We start from the raw sequence: 20,832 nt of genomic DNA, 5'->3' as shown, positions 1-20,832 counted from the left end.
ACCATACTGAATACTAGCCCTTCCTGCAGAGTCACAGAGCTGCCTCTTTTCCTCCAAAAGCAGGTAGTTTGAAATGATGGGAAAGGTCCAGATTTTCTGTATTGCTCATTCACTTACCCTAGGAGGTTGGTGAGGGGAGCAGATTATGGGAGAAGTGTCTATTGTTTCTGTTGCCTTTGTTATGATTGGAAGGACTTAGAGTGGCATATTAAATATTTTATTATAGTCCCTGAGGATTTAAAGAACAGTTTTAACCTAAAGTTTTAGAAGAGAAATTCCACTACCATTTTCTTTTTTTTTTTTTTTTTTTTTTTTTTTGAGACGGAGTCTCGCTCTGTAGCCCGGGCTGGAGTGCAGTGGCGCGATCTTGGCTCACTGCAAGCTCCGCCTCCCGGGTTCCCGCCATTCTCCTGCCTCAGCCTCCCGAGTAGCTGGGACTACAGGCGCCCACCATCTCGCCCGGCTAGTTTTTTGTATTTTTTAGTAGAGACGGGGTTTCACCGTGTAGACCAGGATGGTCTCGATCTCCTGACCTCGTGATCCACCCGTCTCGGCCTCCCAAAGTGCTGGGATTACAGGCTTGAGCCACCGCGCCCGGCCTCCACTACCATTTTCTATCAATAGCTTTTTTCTGAGAAGATGGCAGCCATCCTCTTGAGTGGTTGTGTAAAAGTGGTGCTAATGTGTATAATCTTAATTTTTTCTTTTTTTTTTCCCCCCTCCCTTTAACCTTTGCTTTCCTTTCACTGTTGTCAATCACAAGACATTGCTCTTGAGTTTCTCAGCTGGTCTTGACTCGTGAATTACTCATGCTTTCACTCTTCTTTAATAAATACATTACTTGCAAGCAGTGAATTGAAAACCAGACCAAAAAAAAAAAAAAAAAAAAAGACCATCAGTGATTGGACAGTTTCTTACCTTGTGTTACATTTAACTGTTTTTAAAGCCCAGTTTTTAAAGCCAGGTTCATATGGAAATGCTTTCACTCCACTTGCACTGCTTTTGGAAATACCATACTGCTTCACCTTTCTGTTTATTTTAGTACATTCATAGTATAACACAGTCAGCATAATGTCTCATCACCACTTTGCCAAGGATTGAGTTTTCTTAAAATAAAAATTTAAAAAAACTGTAACAAAATTTTGATCTCACCGTTTTTTCAGTTTAATATTGGCTGCGTGCTAGTTAAGTATTATACACATACACATACACACACATACACATACACATTTTTTTAAAACAATCAAGTCTAGCCGGGATTTAGTGCTGATTGTTTTTTCATTTCTAGTGGTGGTGCAGTCTTACACTTACAGCTTACTTTGTATCATGAAAATACAAAAAAATTAGCTGGGCGTGGTGGCGGGCGCCTGTAGTCCCAAGCTACACAGGAGGCTGAGGCAGGAAAATGGTGTGAACCCGGGAGACGGAGTTTGCAATGAGCCGAGATTGTGCCATTGCACTCCAGCCTGGCGACAGAGCCAGACTCCGTCTCAAAAAAAAAAAAAAAGATGAACATTCCCTGTAGCTTGGGTAGTAAAACTGAGGCATTTTATTGTGAAATATTAAAATGGTGCATTCTGTGGGTATACATACAGGAGTGTGCCTATGTAGTTATGTTTGTGTTTGCTTGACCATGAAGATAAAAAGTACAAGTGATGCTGTTTTATTTGAAGCCTGAGCGCTTCTGGTTTTCTAACCAGAAATTGCTATCTGGTTCTTCTAATGGAATGGAGGGCTTTTCCATTCTTAGACCGTCTAACTCTGAACTTGCTCTGAATCTCAAATCTTTCTATTCACAGAACAAACATTCAAGTGCTTTTCTTCCTTTTTTAAAAAAATATTTGTTTATTTATTCATTTATTTATTTATTTTGAGATGGAGTCTCACTCTTGTCATCCAGGCTGGGATGCAATGATGCGGTCTCGGCTCACTGCAAACTTCACCTCCCGGGTTCAAGTGATTCTCCTGCCTCAGCCTCTCAAGCAGCTGGGATTACAGGCCCTCACAACCACGCCCAGCTAATTTTTGTATTTTTAGTAGAGACGGGATTTCACCATGTTGGTCAGACTGGTCTCTACTCCTGACCTGAGGTGATCTGCCCACCTCAGCCTCCCAAAATGCTGGGATTACAGGAGTGAGCCACCGCACCTGCCTCTCAAGTGTTTTCAAGTGTTTTTCTGTATATTAGGTTCATTAGCACCAACTTCATGACTTCTAAAATGTGACTGCTTTCATGTCCAGATAGCTTGAATACAGGTATCTACCAATGATACCAGGTGGATAATAAATAATATGACAGTGTTGCTTATTTCTCAAAAAAAATTTCTTTTTCCAATTACATTATACCCTTCTGCCCAAGAGGTGGGCAGAAAAGCATTGTTAATCTTTTTTTTTTACAGATAAGGAAAAACAAGATCAGAGGTGCTAACAGTGCTACAGCCTAGTGCCAGGTCTTCTGTCCCCAATCCTAGGTTCTCCCCATGCCGATGTTTTTCCTTTCTCACAATCTTTACTTCGTCCTCTGACCCTCCCCACCACCCAAAATACCTTTAATTCTGGAAAAGAAACCCAGCTGCACACTGCTACACTTGACCTTATTGCAGTCAGAAGCTTTGGATGATTCCCCATCCAAAATATTAGAGATGAAATGAAAGCAAAGTAGGCATCTAACAAAAGTTGATTTTTCCCTTCTGCATTTTAGGACCTCAAGTAATGTTTTTCCAGAAACTGCTGTTATGCCGTAGATTCACTGTACTTTCAACAACATAAGCTTATGATCTGGCAAATTAAAAGTCTTTTTTTTTTTTTTGTACAGTTGCAAGATTTAATAGAGTGAAGACAGAGCTCCCATACAAAGGGAGGGGACCCGAAAAGGGTAGCCATTGCTGGCTTGAATGCCTGGGTTTGTATCCCAATCATTGTCCTTCCTCCTGTGCTCTCAGGCAATAGATGATTGGCTATTTCTTTACCTCCTGTTTTGCCTAATTAGCATTTAGTGAGCTCTCTCTACTATCTGATTGGTCGGGTGTGAGCTAAGTTGCAAGCCCCATGTTTAAAGGTGGAAGCGGTCACCTTCCAAGCTAGGCTTAGGGATTCTTAGTCAGCCTAGGAAATCCAGTTGGTCCTGTCTCTCAGTCCCCCCTCTCAACAGGAAAGCCCGAGTGCTGTTGGGGAGGTTGGCTGGTGACCGCTCTAACTGCTTCCTACTGAATTGGGGCACAGTAGGGGTTGTGCAGTTGAGATTTCCTCGGGAGGAGTGCCTTCGATGTCATTAACATCGAAGCATGGGCTAGCTAGTGGGCTGGTCCAGCAGGCTGCGGTAGATCTTATTCATGGACTGCATCTGGGGCTCCATTTGAAGAACCATTTGTAGTTTTACAGCTTTGATTCTAGAAGAGTCAAACTTAACAAGGAGGTTAAAGATACAGGGTCCAAAGAGGAGTAGCAATATTATAAGTGCTAGAGGTCCTAAGAAGGGGAGAATCCGCGGCATCCATTGGCTGAGGAGGCCCCAGGGTCCAGTGTTTTGAAGCTCTTCTGCTATACATTGTATTCGATATTGAATTTCTTTAACTTTCTTAGTGACGATTCTGGATTGATTAACATTATAACAGCATTCTTCCCCTAAAAATAAACAGGTTCCCCCTCTTTTGGCGGTTAGCAAGTCTAAAACTCTTCCATTTTGAAGGACTACTGCTGCTAGGGAGTTAAGTTGATCTTGCAAGGTGACCAGGGAGTCAGCAACCTCTTCCATGTCACCGTTTAGTTATTGAGATAATTTGTAGTAGAACTGAGTAGAGGTTGTGATACTGCCAATGCCAGTACCTAGTCTGCCTAGCACTCCTGCTCCAATAACAAAAGGATGAATGGGTACTCTTTTGTTGCAGGGCTTATGTACGACATGATTGTATAAATTTTGTTCAGTGTAGATGGTCATAGGGGGACTAAGAATGAGAGGAAGCACATAGATTCCAAAGAGCCATTCAAACAACTATAGGCTGAGGTACCACAGACAAAAAATATTCCTGAGGGTAGGCAGACCGTTGGTGTGGGCGGAGTTACCTACCCGATGCACTGGGAGTTGGCTGTGTCTATAGTATCGCTACATTTTACACAGCTGAGGTTTGAGGTATGGGTTATTTCCAGATTGGAAGCAAGAGGTCCTACTAAAACGGAAGTTTTAGTGTTTGTTGATGTGCTGAAGTTGTTCCATTGTTCAGGTACAGGAATTGAAATGTATGACCTGAAGTGCAGGGGGAGGCACATCCAACAGTTAGTAGGGTTGTGGGTTGAGACCTCATGGAACACAGTGAGGGTGGTATTAAATAGGCTTACCAGGCGAGTGTGGGTACAGAGGGTTTCATGTAGTTTTGAGAGATCTAGTCCTTTGTAGGGGCTAGGGGTGCTGTGTACCCAGGTCAGTTGGGAGATTACTTCCTTTACATGTTTTTCTCTTGCCTGATCTTGAACTCCACCCCATCAGACATACTGGTATGAGTGAAGTAAGTCCATCAGACAGTGGCTCCAAGCCCTCGAGGACAACTAGGATTAATCATTTTCCTTGTCCAATTATGAGTATTTGCATGCTTGCAAAGAGTGGCAGAGTTATAGCAGTTGCTGAGTGCAGGCAGTGAAGGTGGAGGTTCCCTTAAATAAACTCCTATAAGATGGGACATCAGTATTTCCGGGACACCGCATTCTCCATATAAACTCTTGGTAAGGGGAGCTACTGGTTGTACAGTGGCATGGAGGGGGTGCAGTGAGAGTGAAAGGGGATAAGAGAACAGTAAAGAGAAAAATATGATAAGGGAGGGCCATGGGGATTTACGATTTTAGTTACTGTCCTCGTGGTTGTCTGACAGCCAAAAGTCTCCTTTAGCAGTGAGTATGCCGTTCACATCATGAGATGTCCACACAGTAAGATCTCTTCCCTGTATTATTTTAACTGCTTCGGATACTAAGACTGCTACTGCTGCCACTACCCATAAACAATGAGGCCAACCCTTTGCCACTACATCAGTTTCTTTACTCAGGTATGCCATGGGTGGCAAGCTCCTCCCTCGGACGTGTGTAAGGACACCTAGAGCTATTCCTATTTTTTGTGTGACATATAAAGAAAAGTCTTGCCCCATTGGCAAGCATAACACTGGGGCTTGGGTTAGGGTCTTCTTTAGGGCCTGGAAAGCCACTTCTGCTTCAGGTGTCCATCTTACTAAGTGGGTATTGGCTTTCTGAGTTTCCTTAATTAGTGTATATAATGGCCTGGCTATTTCGCCGTACCTGGGAATCCATATTTGGCAGAAACCTGTTATGCTAAGGAACCCTCTTAGTTGCTTTAGGGTTTTGGGATGAGGATAAGCCAGTATAGGCTGGATACGTTCCTCACTGAGGGCCCTGGTGCCTTTGGATAATTTTAGCCGTAAGTATTTAACCTGCTGTGAGCAGAGCTGAGCCTTTGGTTTAGAAACCTTGTAGCCACAGGTAGCAAGGAAATTTAAGAGTGCTTGGGTGGCTTGATGGCACAAGGTTTCTGAACAGGCTGCTAAAAGTAAATCATCCATGTACCAAAGGACAAGAGTGTCCAGGTATGAGGACTGGCCCAAGTCTTGGGCTAATGCCTGGCCAAATAGTTGGGGGCTATCACTGAACCCTTGGGGTAAAACAGTCCAGGTGAGTTGAGACATTGGGTTCGAAGGATCTTCAAAGGCAAACAAGAATTGAGAGTCAGGATGTACAGGGATACAGAAAAAGGCATCCTTAAGGTCCAGGACTGTAAACCACTCTGCTTCCTCTGGTATTTGGAAAAGCAGATATAAGGGTTAGGTACAGCTGGGTATAGAGGGACAGCAGCCTCATTGATAATCCTGAGATCTTGCACTAACCTCCACTGTCTGTTGGGTTTCTGTACTCCTAATATTGGAGTATTGCAGGGGCTATTGCATGGTTTTACTAGGCCTTGGGCTTTTAGGTCCTTAACAGTCTTTTGGAGTCCTTGCTGGGCCTCAGGTCTAAGGGGGTACTGCCTTTGGTAGGGAAAGGAGGCGGAATCCTTCAGTTTAACTTGAACAGGACAGACATTCTTTGCTCATCCATATTGTCCTGTTGCCCAGCCTTCAGGATTAATTCCTTCCTCAAGCAGGGGACAACAAACGGGTGTTCTTTCTCCTATGTTCAGGGGTATAATGGCCCCTGCTTTTGCTAGAATGTCTCTCCCTAACAAGGGAGTGGGGCTTTCAGGCATAATTAGAAAAGCATGTGATAAGAGTAAAGTTCCCTAGTCACAGCTCAGTGGCTGGGAGAAGTATCTAGTGACTGGCTGTCCTAGGACCCCTCGGATAATGATAGATCTGGAGGACAGTTGTCCGGGACAGGAGAGTAAGACTGAGAAGGCCACACCAGTGTCCAGGAGTCAGTTAACCTCCTGGCCCTCAATGGTCAAGCATACCTGGGGCTCTGTGCAGGTGATGGCATGGGCTGGTGCTTGCCCCAGGCACCCTCAGTCCTGCTGCTGGATCATCTGGTTAGTGGCTTCTGACTCAGAGGACCCTCATGACCTGGGGCAGTGGGCCTTCCAGTGATTCCCTTGACATAAGGGGCATGGAAGAGGGGGTAGCTTATTTCTACTTGGAAAATCTTTTTAAAAGTGCCCTTGCAGACCACACTGGAAGCAAGCCCTATTAGTTAAGCATTCAATTTGCCCAGCTTTTCCCTTTTCCAGAGCCTCCAAAGTCCACTTGCCTCAGGGCCATGACTAAAGCGGTGGCCTTTTTTAATCCCATTTGTCCTGTTCCGTCTGCTCCTCCTGATTTCTATTATAAAAAACCAAGGTTGCCAAGTTCAGTAGGGTTTCTAAGTTCTGCTCCTGGCCTAAGGCAGACTTTTGAAGTTTTTTTTCTAATGTCTGCAGTTGACTGAGTGATAAACTTATTCTTTTTTTGTTTGTTTGTTTCAAGTTTTAATCAAAGCTTTTATATAAGATTACTTTATTCCTGCATCTTCTCAATAGTTTCTTCCTTGTATTTGCCCTTTTCCTTTCCTACTTGGCGAGACTTGGCTTTCCGTTCAAGGATCTTTTTGCAGTCTTTGTCCAGTTTTAGCCTAGTGATAACTACCTTGCTGGGGTGAATGCCTACGTGGACAGTTGTGCCATTAGCCTTTTCCCGCTGCACCCGTTCAATGTAGATAACGTATTTCTTCCTGTAAACCTGGACTACTTTGCCAATTTGCTGACCTTTATAGTGTCCTCGTACAACCTGAACTTCATCATCCTTTTGGATGGGCATAGATCGCACGTTGTACTTCTGTCTCAGCTCTTTGGAAAGAGGGGAAGACATAATCTTCCTGCGAATGTGGGAAGGTGCATTGAAATGCCTTTTGCGATTCTTGCTTCGGTCGGAAGTCACAAAGGGATTAAATTTCATTTTGGCCGCTCCCGCTTCGGTGATGGCCGCAAAAGGGAAAAGCGATAAACTTATTCTTTAAGATTAGTTGGCCTTCAATAGAGTCAGGTGACAGGGAGGTATGTTTTCTCAATGCTTCCCTTAGTCTCTCCAGAAAGGCAGTAGGATTTTCTTCCTTTCACTGTGTTATAGTGGACATCATTGAATAATTCATAGGCTTCTTCCTAGTTTTCCTTAGTCCTTCCAGCACGCAAGTTAGCAAATGTCTGCGGCACCAATCTCCATGTTCTGATTCTGTGTCCCAGTGAGGGTCTACACTGGGAAGTGCCTGCCGGTCTGTGGGAAATTGTTCTCTTTCCTCTGTTGTCATCCTGTCATTGACCTGACTGAGATGCCAGAGATCGCCAAACTCTCGGGCTGCAGTGATGGCAGCACTTCTCTCATTTGGGGCTAGTGTCTGATTTAGCAGTAACATTATATCTCTCCATGTCAGATCAAAGGATTGTCCTAACCCTTGTAAAACATCAATATAGCCATCAGGGTTATCTGAGAATTTACCTAGGTCTATTTTAATTTGCTTTAAGTCTGAGAGAGTAAAAGGTAGATGCACTCTGGCTGGGCCAAATTCTCCTCCTCCCACTGCTTGGAGGGGGCATAATCGGGAAATACTGGCACTCTTTGGTTCACTGTTCACCCCTTTGTCTATCTCCTTTTTGACTGTTTGGGTTGAAGGGGGGTCCTTATTAGTTGGGGAAGGAGTCGGGGGGCCGCTGGGGTAGGGAGGTAGACCCTGAGGGCTTCCCGTAGGGCATAAATAATACTTTTTACATAATTATGTACATATGTACATAATTACATATGGCACTTCACTCCATTTGCCTTCTTTTCTACAAAAGAGGTCTAGCTGTAAGATGGTGTTATAATTTATACTTCCTTCAAAAGGCCAGGTTTCTCCCCCTTGAAGAGGATATTGTGGCCAGGTGGTACTGCAGAAGAATATAAGTCATTTCTTTCTTAGCGTCTGAGGGTCAAATTGGTCCCAATTCTCCAGAATACATCTTAGGGGCGTTTTTGCCTTGGGGGGAATGTTTCCCATCGCTTTGGAGATCCCTTCGTTGTTGCCAAATGTTACGGGGCGGTCCTTGCTCCCAGAGCTCCCAAGATGGTGGCGGGCTGCTTCCAAAACGGCGGCAAGCCTTGTGTTCTCGGCCTCACGGATTCCAAGGAATGGAATCTTGGGCTATGCAGTGAGTGTTATAGCTCTATTTGAAGCCGTGGGTCACGGAAGAGAACCGTGGAACCCAGTGACTAGTGTTCAGCTCCATTAGGATGAACCCGGGCACTTAGCTGTGCAGGAACAATGGCAAGCCTTTAGCCTGATGGGGAGTGGCAGTGGGTGCCTCGCTGGATCAGGAGCACAGCAGACACCCTGCCAGATCCAGAGGGATGGAAGTGAGCGGCGGGTCTGCAACAGCGGCAAACAGCAGTGGTGGATGGCAAGCGAAAGCTCAACTTGAGCCGTAACAAACACGGACCAAAAGAGAGTGCAGTTGCAAGATTTAATAGAGTGAAGACAGAGCTCCCATACAAAGGGAGGGTACCCAAAGAGGGTAGCCCTAAAAATTGCTTAACCTACACCCCAGATCCCTGCCTGTTTTTAAGAAAAGAATCTAGGGTGGACACAGTGGTTTTTTCTGTGTTGAGTCTTCTGTGATGGGGCTGGGATGTGTGGGAGCAGAGAACTGTGCAGGTGGGTGGAGTGCAGGCTGGATGAGGATCTATCAGCAATGGGAGGGGGCCTCCACTTTAGCATCCCCGCCCGTGCTCCTCTCAGAGGGTTGCCTTTCATTGCATTCAGCTGTGATGGTAGCAAGAACATAGGCACACTACACTGAGGACGAGGAGAGAGGGAGTCTTGTGCTCTCTCTGTATCTGAGGGAGGGCAGCACAGGGAACAGAGTAGTCTGCAGAGAGGCCAGCTCATCAGGGAAGTGGCTGTCTTCCACCTTGGGTTTTGGCTGAGTGCTGGGCAATTGGCCCCTGGGATCAATGGAATAATCCTAAACAGAGCTACTATATGTCACACTATGGAATGTTCCAAGTAGGTGGCCATGTTTTCAAAAGATGTCTTTCTTCCTTTTGCTGTTGCCATTTCATAGCTTTAGGTTTGGGTGTATGTTTCTCCTCTCTGACTGGCACTTGAATGTTTACTGACTCCTACTCTGTGTGACCGGGGCGTACAGCTGTGGACTGATGCATGCCATCTTATCATCTTTCATTATCAAAGCAGTCTCTTCTTTTTTGACAGTTTGAAGAAGCATCTGTAGGGAATCCAGAAGGAGCCTTCGTAAAGGTGTTACAAGCCTGGAAGAAGCACACGAGCACTGAGCTGACTACTGAGCTGGAGGCACCCTCAGACAGCAGTGGCATCAACTTGTCAGGCTTTGGGAGTGAGCAGCTAGACTCAGTGATGAGAGCTTGCCTTATTTCTCAGTGAAAAATCTATAAGATGTGGAATCAGTGTTACATTCCTTAAACTGCTTTTTTCAAAAGTATAAGATGGAGGTAGGCCCCTGAGTATTTTGAAAAACAATGCAAAGAGCCCCTCTCTTCAACCTGCCTCCAACAACTCAACTTATGAAAATAAACTGGGAAAGCTTTATTTTCTGGAAAATGTGTTAGATGCAGAAATTCAAGAAAAACTCAATGAAGATAAAAGAGAAGAAAAAACTGCCATGCTTATACAGTCCAGCCTTCTAGGTAACAAATTTAAATGCCAAATATTTGAAAAGAAAATTAGAAACTGCCCAACCACAGGAAAACAGCCTGGCAAAGATTCCAAATGTTGACAAAAGCCTGCGGGGAGTGAACAGAGTCCTCAAGGGCCCAAGGAGCATCCAGAAAAGGCACTTCAAAGAGGTGGGAAAGCAGAGCATCAGGAGGGAATGGGGTGCCCTGGCATTCGTGGAGAATGCTGCCAAAGAAAAATGGCTCAGGAGTCCAGCCCCAAGGGAGCTGGAACAGCCTCACGAAGAGCAGGGGCCCAAGAAGTTAGCAGGAAACGCTGTCTACACCAAGCCTCCGTTCACACTGGAGCATAAGGCAGCAGTCTTCTCTTTACTGAAACCCTTCTCCATGGGCGTGCCTTCTGCCTCTATCCCTGCAAAAGCCCGAACTGAGGTCAGAAACAGATTGAAAGACTTAACTTATGCCATTTTGGTTTTAGAAGATGCAAAGGCTAGAGTTAAAACCAATCGTACATTCCAGAAAAAAATACCACTTTCTTAAAAGTTGCTCCCATGTGGTCCACAGAACACCCAAGGCCAAAAAGAGTCAAAAGTTCAGAAAGAAAAGTTCTCTCAATAGACTGATGCTCACAAAGAGGCCTCCATTCTCTGCAGCAAAGAGCCTCATAAATTCCCCTTCACAAGGAGCTTTTCTGTCTTTATGAGGCCTGAGTCCTCAGGAAAATCCTTTTCCAGTAGTATTTGCTCCTTCAGAACGTTTTATAGAGAACACTAATGTAAAAAACACCACAGCAAGAAATGCATTTGAAGAAAACATTTTTGTGGAAAAGACTACTATGCCATAAGGCACCATCTCTGAAAACACAACCTACAGTCATCCTCCTGAGGCAGATTCCACTGGGACTGTGTTCAACTTAGAGATGACTGTTAAACACACCAATGAAACACGATGGGAATACAACAATGTGGGCACTGGCTTGTCCTCCAAGCCCAAAATCTTCTACTACCCATTGCCCTTGTCCCTAGGTGACCAGTTTGAAATTCAGCTAAACCAACAGCTATAGTCCCTCATCCTCAACAATGATGTGAGAAGGCTCATTTCTCATGTTATCCAAACCTTGAAAATGGACTGCTCTGAGACCCACGTGCGATTGGCCTGTGCCAAGCTCATCTCCAGAACAGGCCTCCTGATGAAGCTTCTCAGTGAGTAGCAAGAACTGAGAACTATATTAACGAGAGCACAGAAGCACAGAGTGAACAGAAAGAGCAGGACCACACAGAAACATGAGACCCAGACTTTCTCATCATTTAGCATATGCCAGGAATGTTGGGGTGATCAGACCCAACACCAGGTCATGGGGGCTACGAAGTCTGGTGGAGTCAAAGGAATGAGACAAGACAAATTAAGAGAACATAGGGTGGGTCCAGGGGGCCAACGCCAGTATGGAGGCTGTGAAGGCTCTGCAAGGGATCTGGGAGCCCACACTATTTATTGGTAATCAAACAAAGAAGCAGGTGGTGAGGACGTGTGGACGTGGGGGTAACAGGTGAGGACGTAGGGGTAGAAAGGCAGCAGTGCATCAAGCATAGCTGTGATGGCTTAGCATATGCTATGCCACTTGAGATAAGGGAGACAGATTCTTCTAATTCAAGATACAATCAATTTATGATCTTGGGAGAGAAGGGAGGAAGGGGCCAGCGAGTCTGGACACATTCCAGAGGCTACAAGGGGTTTTATGCCCTGAGTCCTGGGTTCTCTCCAAGCTACAAGGGGTTTTATGCCCTGGGCTTAGATTATAGTGTGGCAGGGCAGCCTTCCACCCTTTGGCGCAGAGCTGGGTGTTTCATAGGTCACGAGGGGTTTTAGACCCTGGACCCAGTACGTGTTCCAAGACTCTTACATTATGTCAGACAAGCAAGCCCTGCCTCAGCCCTTTCACCAACAATAACTATTCAATAGTTAGCTTTCATGCCCTTAGTTTTTTACAAAAATTATTCTTTCCTTTTTTTTTTTTTTTTTTAACTTCACTAAGAAGTTCCAGGATATAACAAACTCATCTTGGCAATATCTGTGACTGTAATACTAACGATTTTGATTATAATTCACTGTCTCATTGAGGTAAGGGCAATAATTCAGGTTTTCAGAATGCAGTCCTGTCTTTTTGTGGATTCAGAGCCCACAAACTCAAAACCAAAGCCACTTTCCCACCTGCTACTACTTGACACTCTTCTTCAGTCCTTTAAGGCTGAGGTATGCTTCCTTCTTCCTGTGTATTTTCAGCCCAAAGTGAGACTTTTGAGTTGGGAAGAGATACTTCTGAATTAAACTACTGATCAGTGTCACCTACTTCTAATCCCAACCACCTTTATTCTAGGCATACCATACTCGCTGCCATGCTCACCCTTCTATTGGGCACCTTTGTCCTCCTTCCTGTTGGCCTTCTGGTTCCTACCCAACTGTCCAGTCCATAGGCCTCAATAACTCGTTTTTGCCCACCCCTGTGGTAGCACTGGCTGCCGCCTTTATCTACTCAAGTAACTGCTTTATCACTAATTCATTATTCTGTGTTTTCATTTATAGGCTCTTACCTAGCCATATGGCCTGCTGCCTCTGCCAATTTAAAAATAGCATTGAGGTTGTTTGCAAGACAGTCAAGCTGCATTGCAATAGTGCATGTCTGAGAAACACCACACATTGTCATGAGTACAGATTGCCTGGTGCTAACTTGTTACATTATTTTAAGTATTTGTTTTTAATTTTTTTTATTTTTTAATTAAAAAAATTTTTATTTATTTTTTATTTATTTATTTTTTGAGACGGAGTCTCACTCTGTCACCCAGGCTGGAGTGCAGTGGCCGGATCTCAGCTCACTGCAAGCTCCGCCTCCCGGGTTTACACCATTCCCCTGCCTCAGCCTCCTGAGTAGCTGGGACTACAGGCGCCCACCACCTCTCCTGGCTAGTTTTTTGTATTTTTTAGTAGAGACGGGGTTTCACCGTGTTAGCCAGGATGGTCTCGATCTCCTGACCTCGTGATCCGCCCACCTCGGCCTCCCAAAGTGCTGGGATTACAGGCTTGAACCACCGCGCCCGGCCAAACTTTTTTTATTTTTAATTGATAAAATTTTCAGCTAATGATATAATTGCTTTATTTTTATTTACTCATTCAGAGTTAAACTCCCTAAATTTCTGAACTCCTACCTTGCTGAGAGTCAGGTTCTGTTATTATTACAAAATTTAATAATAGAACTGTTCCATATACATAAAGGACCAAGAGAAAGGAATGGGAAGCCTAGGGAATGACATTAACATCCACATCCTGTGTACTGTGCTCTCTATTGGTGCTTTGCCCCCAGTGATAATTTATTCATATAAATTAGCAATGTAGTTTGTAAGCTGGTTTTATATGCATGAGGTCTCAAGTACTCTCTGCCTTACAGGACAGATGTAGATCCAGTTTCGGTTTTTTTGTTTTTACAAGTTTATGAGCATACAAGTGATGCTGTTTTATTTGAAGCCTGAGAGCTTCTGGTTCCATAACCAGAAATTGCTACCTGCTTCTTCTAATGGAATGGAGGGCTTTTCCATTCTTAGACCGTCCAACTCTGAACTTGCTCTGAATCTCAAACCTTTCTATTCACAGAACAAACAAGTGCTTTCAAAAGTTTTTCTGTAGATTAGGTTCATAAGCACCAACTTCATGACTTCTAAAATGTGACTTCTTTCATTTCCAGATAGCTTGCATACAGGTATCTACCCGTGATGTTGGGTGGATAATAAATAATACTAATACTTGGCTACTTACATAAAGACGGTGTTGCCTATTTTTCAAAACTTTTTTCTTTTTTTACCAATTATATTTTTCCCTTCTCCCCAAGAGATGGACAGAAAAGCATTGTTAATCTCCTTTTACAGATGAGGATTTACATTGTTAATCTCCTTTTACAGACATGTCACACTATGGAATGTTCCAAGTAGGTGGCCATGTTTTCAAAAGATGTCTTTCTTCCTTTTGCTGTTGCCATTTCATAGCTTTAGGTTTGGGTGTATGTTTCTCCTCTCTGACTGGCACTTGAATGTTTACTGACTCCTACTCTGTGTGACCGGGGCGTACAGCTGTGGACTGATGCATGCCATCCTATCATCTTTCATTATCAAAGCAGTCTCTTCTTTTTTGACAATTGAAGAAGCATCTGTAGGGAATCCAGAAGGAGCCTTCGTAAAGGTGTTACAAGCCTGGAAGAAGCACAGGAGCACTGAGCTAACTACCCACCCTCAGACAGCAATGGCATCAACTTGTCAGGCTTTGGGAGTGAGCAGCTAGACTCAGTGATGAGAGCTTGCCTTATTTCTCAGTGAAAAATCTATAAGATGTGGAATCAGTGTTACATTCCTTAAACTGCTTTTTTCAAAGGTACAAGATGGAGGTAGGCCCCTGGGTATTTAGAAAAAACAAATACAAAGAGCCCCTCTCTTCAACCTGCTTCCAGCAACTCAACTTATGAAAGTAAATTGAAAAGCTTTATTTTCTGGAAAATGTGTTAGATGCAGAAATTCAAGAAAAAATCAATGAGGTTAAAAGGGAAGAAGAAACTGCCATGCTTATACAGTCCAGCCTTCTAAGTAACAAATTTAAATGCCAATCTTTCAAAAGAGATTAGAAACTGTCCAACCACAGGAAAACAGCCTGGCAAAGATTCAAAGTGTCGGCAAAAGCCTGTGGAGAATCAACAGTCCTCATGGGCCCAAGCAGCATCCAGAAGAGGCACTTTGAAGAGGTGGGAGAGTGGAGCATCAGGAGAGAACAGGGCACCTGGGCATTTGTAAAGAATGCTGCCAAAGAAAAGTCTCGGGAGTCCAGCCCCAAGGGAGCTGGAACAGCCTCACATGGTGCAGGGCCCAAGAAGTTAACCAAGAACCACTTCATCTCCCACCCCCCATCAAATGATGCCAAGGAGACTAACTCTTAAGGGGGCTGATGTAAAATGCTTCCGCCCAGCACAGGTGTGCAGTTTGTTCCCCGCACAAGAGCACTTGGCCGAGGGGGTGAGTGGCGCTGAAAATCCTGCCCATGCTCCATGCTGAGCTCTGGAGACATTGTGGGGCCCTTCCGGACAGACATGGAGGGCTTCTGAAAGTCCCGCATGCATGGACTTATTTTCAAGACCCCAGGTATGTGGTCTGCAGTGGTTCTTCTCACTGTGATTATGGACTAAGGTACTCATTTAGTCCTAATAAGACCAGAGAAGCACATTGTGAGAGGCGTGGGAAATGGCAGCATCGCTCACTGTCTTGTGCGTGTGTCTCCCCAGAGGCATTTTCAGATTTCTGCCATGTAGGACATGCTCATGGTGAACTGAAACTCAGGTACATTGGAGGATTCATTGCTGTGGCCAGAGAAAGCAGAGGACACGCAAAATGCATATTTCCCTTTCTGTCTTCCAGGATGGCTTTTTCTAGTTAAGACAGCCACTCTGGCTTAGGGATATGTACAGACTCCACAGTGCTACATGCGTGAAAAACATGGCACAGAAATGTCACGGCAAGGAGTCTTCCAACGAGAATGACATCTTTCACAAGGATGTGGAGTAAACCACAGAACCTTCGCGGTTCCCATCTAAAAGCAGGAGGGGGTGAAAAGGTGAATTGCTCCTTTCAAGAATCAACAATCTTGGCATTTTAATTTCTATCCCAGGGGCAGCAAAGCCCCAACAGAGAAGACTCAAACCAGAAAGTCGTCTGGCTGCTGAGCGGGAGGAGTGTGAGGTCCCCTGGGAGGACCTTAGGCTTCAGGCCTCTGCAAACTTGGGAAACCGGTGCTGAGGTCCTTCCAGCTCCACAGTCCCCAGGCTGGTGACTGATGGGGGAATATGGAGGACAGCTGACCACCAGAGCCTGCATGTCTGCTGCTAGCAGGGAGGAAAGGATGACTTCTACCTCCTTTCCATATTCCAAATTTCACATGACTGCTTTTTTTTTGGCAGCACCCTGCTGGCAAGGGGAGCCTTGACGTGTGGTTCCTGGGCTTCCAGCATCTGCACAGAAAGGGGTGAAATGAGTGTCACGAGCAGCCACCACTCTGCAGCACAACTCCACATCCAGGCGTGGTGGGAAGCCCCACTTACACTTGGAGATGTCCTGGCGCCCTACCCACTTTTTGGTAGGCACTTGGGTGTCCAAGGCTTTGCAGAAGAAGCAGGCAGGGAGTCTATGGTGGAGTAACATGGTGGAAAGGCCTGGAGAGGTGTCATTCTAGCTGGGCAGCGGGTGACATGCAGTCATCCCCTCAGTGAATGCTGGGCCGGCTGCTGTGCTCTGTGTCTCCCTGCAGGCCTGCGGATCCACCAGGGGGCTCCGTTCCTTCTGGGCTAAGGCTGAAGAAGCCGCGGCTGCACCAGAGAAGGGCATCTGGATGAAGGTGGAAGCCCACTTGGGCCCGCACAACTGCCTAAGACATCTTCAGGTGAGGGCTCAGAACTGGCAGGCTTTCATTTCTGCTTCATCCCGTGGCCAAAGCAAGCTACATGGGCAAGTCTGAAGCCAGGGGTGGGAAAGTACCCTCCACCCACAACGAAACCATGGCAAGCAGTAGGTGCAAAGAGGGCTGAGGAATTGGGGCCAGTAGTTCTATCTATCCCAGTGAGTGAGGAGCCCTGCTTTGGGGGTTGCACAGCTTGGGTCTGTTCTTGCAGTGGTGTCTGTCACTATGAACACACCACCATGGATTGCCATCAGGTCAGGGACCCTGACAAGGCAAGAATCATGTCCTCCTCTGCACACAACCCCACTCCCTTCCCCACCATGCCTAACACCAAGCCCGGCCCTCAGGGATGACTCAGGAATATTACTGAGAGCATTGTAGGCCATTCCTTCATTATCCGCATGTGACTTGTTGATAAAGATAAGTTCCTCTTCAAAGTTCACCTTTTTGAATAAAAGGGATTTCTTTAAATATTTCTTTTAAATCTCCACAGCTTTTCATATCTCACACTAACAGATCTTTTATTCTACTAATAATTATTTGTTAAGCCCAAGTAGTTGTTAAATGGAGTAAAATAATCAGTATATCTTGTGTTCTTATATTGTAACCAAGGCCTGCCTCATTTGTTCCCTAAGTCTGTCCAGACATGCCTGAACATGCCCAGGCATGTCCCAGCTTGCAGCCTATGCCCCTTCCTTATTTGGAAATGTTATTGCCTCCCTAGTTTCCTGTAAAAAATCCCCTCCTTCCTTTGTTCCCCATTGTACCTTTACCTATTTAGGAAAATTTCAAGGTTTTAGCCAGTCGGGATCAGTTTAGATTGTGAGGTCCAGCTCCAACCAATGGAGGTAGGACACAGCAGTAGAAGCCCAATGCGTCAGGGATAAAAACTCCTGCCTTTCTTTGTTCAGTGTGCTCTCGTGGCAGTCCACCTTCCAAGAAGCACCCTTTCTGCAGAAAGTAAATTTGCCTTGCTGAGAAAATTATTTGTCTAAGTGCTGGTTCTTCTTTGTGGCACCGAGGAACAAGCATTTGTTTGTAACACTTGTTATGAAATATAGATTGGACTGGGTGCCGTGGCTCACACCTGTAATCCCAGCACTTTGGAGTCCAAGGCAGGTGTATCACCTGAGGATAGGAGTTCAAGACCAGTCTGGGCAACATGGTGAAACCCCATCTCTACTAAAAATACAAAAATTAGCTAGGCATGGTGGCATGTGCCTGTAATCCCAGCTGCTCGGGAGGCTGAGGCAGGAGAATTGCTTGAGCCCAAGAGGTGGATGTTGCAGTGAGCTGAGATTGTGCCATTGCACTCCAGCCTAGGTGACAGAGTGAGACTCTGTCTCAAAAAACAAACAAACAAAAAAGGAAAGGAAAAAGAAAAAGAAAACATAGACTTATTTCCTAAAGTTCAGCACATAGTGCTAAGTATTTCCCCTGTAAGCTGTAAACTGACACTGCTGTTTGAAACTGGGATCTGTCCCCAGATCTGCCAGACCACCAAATCCCATGTCTACTGCCACTCTCCAGAAGAAAGGGTTCATACAGAGCCAAACACCAAGGCAGGTTAATGAAATTTCTCTAAAGGTCATTTAAAGCTGGAAAGAGGCTCACCACCTGAAATGCCCTAAGAGGAAGGCTGTCCAGGGATCCAGATGGACTTAAGGACAATTTTTTTTTTGACACAGTCTCATTCTGTCTTCCAGGCTGGAGTTCTGTGGTGCAAACTTGGCTCACTGCAAGCCTCAAGCTCCTGGGCTCAGGTAATCCTCCCACCTCAGCCTCCCAAGTAGCTGGTACTACAATCATGTGCCAGCATGCCCAATTAATTTTTTAAAAATTTTTTGTAGAGATGGGGTCTCCCTGTGTTGCTCAGTCTAGTCTTAAACTCCTGGACTCAAGCAATCCTCCTGCCTCTGCCCCTCAAAGTACTAGGATTACAGGCATGAGCCAAAGCACCTGTCCTCTTAAGGACAATTTTAAGAACAGTGAGGCTCACTGTCAGAGCCCCTGCTGCTCTACAAAGCCCCTTGGCCCCTCTCACCAGGACAAAAGCAAGATCAGCCCCAGATGTTTTGCCTTAATGGCCATCTTTCTCAGGAGACTCTGCTCTTTAAAGGAGAACCAGTTAGAACTATGATTAACCCTAAAGAATGCCACCAGCACTACTGAATGCCAGACATGGGCCACATGGGTGGCGAGTATATTTTAGAGCAGTGATTAGTGGTAAATTATTTCCCTCAGCCCCTAAAGTTGACTATTCAGTGTTAAACTATCTCAGACTCAGGACAACAAAAGTGGAGGCATGAGGAACCTAGGGCTGTTTTGAAGTGTCTTGGTTACAGTATATGTAGAAGATTTTAAAGCTTGTTGTAAAAACATGAAGACCCATGGCTCTCCAGGCTGGGTGAGGGATTGCCTTTGTAAATTACAAGAGGATATTATGCAGCAGTTTTTAAAAATGAGGCAGAGTAGGCCAGGGGCAGTGGCTCATTCCTGTAATCCCAGCACTTTGGGAGGCCAAGGCAGGCGGATCACCTGAGGTTGGGAGTTCAAGACCAGCCTGACAAACATGGAGAAACCCTGTCTCTACTAAAAATACGAGAGCAAAACTCCGTCGCAAAAAAAAAAAAAAAAAAAAAAAGTGGTGGGGGTAAGACTGGGGCAGTCTGTCTCCAAAATACATAGGCGCTGTTAAGAGAATACAGCAAGATGTAGTAGGGCATGTATCGTATACTACTATGTACCTTGCATTAGCTGTACAGAACTGTGTGGTCTGATACAGTAGCCGCTAGCCACATATGGTTACTTACTTGTAAATTTAGGCCAGGCACGGTGGCTCATGCCTGTAATCCCAGCACTTTGGGAGGCCAAGGTGGGAGGATAACTTGAGGCCACAGCCTGGGCAACATAGTGAAACCATTTTTCTACAAAAAAATTTAAAAATGTAAAAATTGGCTAGGCACAGTGGCTTGTGCTTGTAATCCCAGTACTTTGGGAGGCCGAGGCAGGCGGATCACCTGAGGTCAGGAGTTTGAGACCAGCCTGCCAATATATAGTGAAACCCCATCTCTACTAAAAAAATACAAAAATTAGCCAGGCATGGTGGTGCACACCTAGCTGAGGCCGAATCGCCTGAACTCAGGAGGCAGAGGTAGCAGTGAACTGAGATAGTGCCACTGCACTCCAGCCTGGGCGACAGAGCAAGAAAAAAAAAGTAGCCAAACATGATGGTATGCATCTGTAGTCCCAGCAACTCAGGAAGCTGAGGTGCGAGGTCTTGAGCCCAGGAGGTCAAGGTGGCAGTGAGCTATGATCACACTATTGCACTCCAGCCTGGGCAACAGAGTAAGGCCCTGTCTCAAAAAATAAATTGAAATTTAAATTAATACAAATTAAATACATTGTAAAAGTCAGCTCCAGCTGGATGTGGTAGCTCACACCTATAATCCCAGCCCTTTGGGAAGCCAAGGTAGGAGGATCGCTTGAGGCCAGAAGTTTGAGACCAGTCTTGCCTACATGGCAAAACCCCGTCTCTACTAAAAATACAAAAAATTAGCCGGGCATGGTGGTGTGCGCCTGTAATCCCACCTACTTGGGAGGCTGAGGCAGGAGAATTGCTTGAACCCAGGAGGCAGAGGTTTCAGTGAGGTGAGATGTGCCATTACACTCCAGCCTGGGCAACAAGAGCAAAAGTCTGTCTAAAAAATAAAAATAATTCTAAAGGAATATTTGTCAGAGAATCAGGATAGAACATACTTTATTTAACAGCCTGTTAGTTTAATTTATAATTTGCAACTATTGAGACAGATGACCTGTGGCATCCATCTGTCCTCTTGCCCTGAGCTGCACATCCAGACTTGACTCATAGGCCCCAGCTTGGGTTTTCCAGTTCTTTGAATAGGTAGGAATCTACCAGGGCTCATGTTTTTCCCAGCTGCGGGGCTGGGTTGGAGGGTCCCTCTGGTTCCCCTTTGAATGCTGCAGAAACCAAATTTCCAGCATGTGGTCCTGGACTATGGAAACCTCTCCCCCTGCCTGGGACTCTCACTCTCCAGATGAGTTCATTCAGGTCATCTGAGGCCCCTGTAGATTTTTGGCCATAAATGGTTCCTCATAAAGTAGTGCCCCCAGGATGTTCAGCCTCACCCCTGCCCCTGCAGGCTTCCTATCCCCGGGTGCCATGTGCTGCGGCCCTGCTAGG

General features: G+C 45.3%; 1 protein-coding gene and 1 pseudogene across 1 annotated transcript; one reads left to right on the top strand and one right to left on the bottom strand.

Moving 5' to 3' along the window:
* Nucleotides 1-6,942: 6,942 nt before the first annotated feature.
* On the bottom strand, nt 6,943-7,470 carry LOC117067110 (60S ribosomal protein L26-like). The gene has a single exon (XM_033183226.1). The coding sequence runs from the start codon at nt 7,419-7,421 to the stop codon at nt 6,984-6,986; it is 438 nt and encodes a 145-aa protein (XP_033039117.1). The 5' UTR covers nt 7,422-7,470; the 3' UTR covers nt 6,943-6,983.
* Nucleotides 7,471-9,492: 2,022 nt separating this feature from the next.
* Nucleotides 9,493-12,880, top strand: LOC117066590 (annotated as a pseudogene).
* Nucleotides 12,881-20,832: the final 7,952 nt, after the last annotated feature.

This window comes from Trachypithecus francoisi, unplaced genomic scaffold, assembly GCF_009764315.1.
Source record: "Trachypithecus francoisi isolate TF-2019V2 unplaced genomic scaffold, Tfra_2.0 Lachesis_group20, whole genome shotgun sequence".
Lineage (NCBI taxonomy): Eukaryota > Metazoa > Chordata > Mammalia > Primates > Cercopithecidae > Trachypithecus > Trachypithecus francoisi.
The sequence above is the reverse complement of the archived record's forward strand: the minus strand, read 5'-3'. Positions and strand labels throughout refer to the sequence as shown.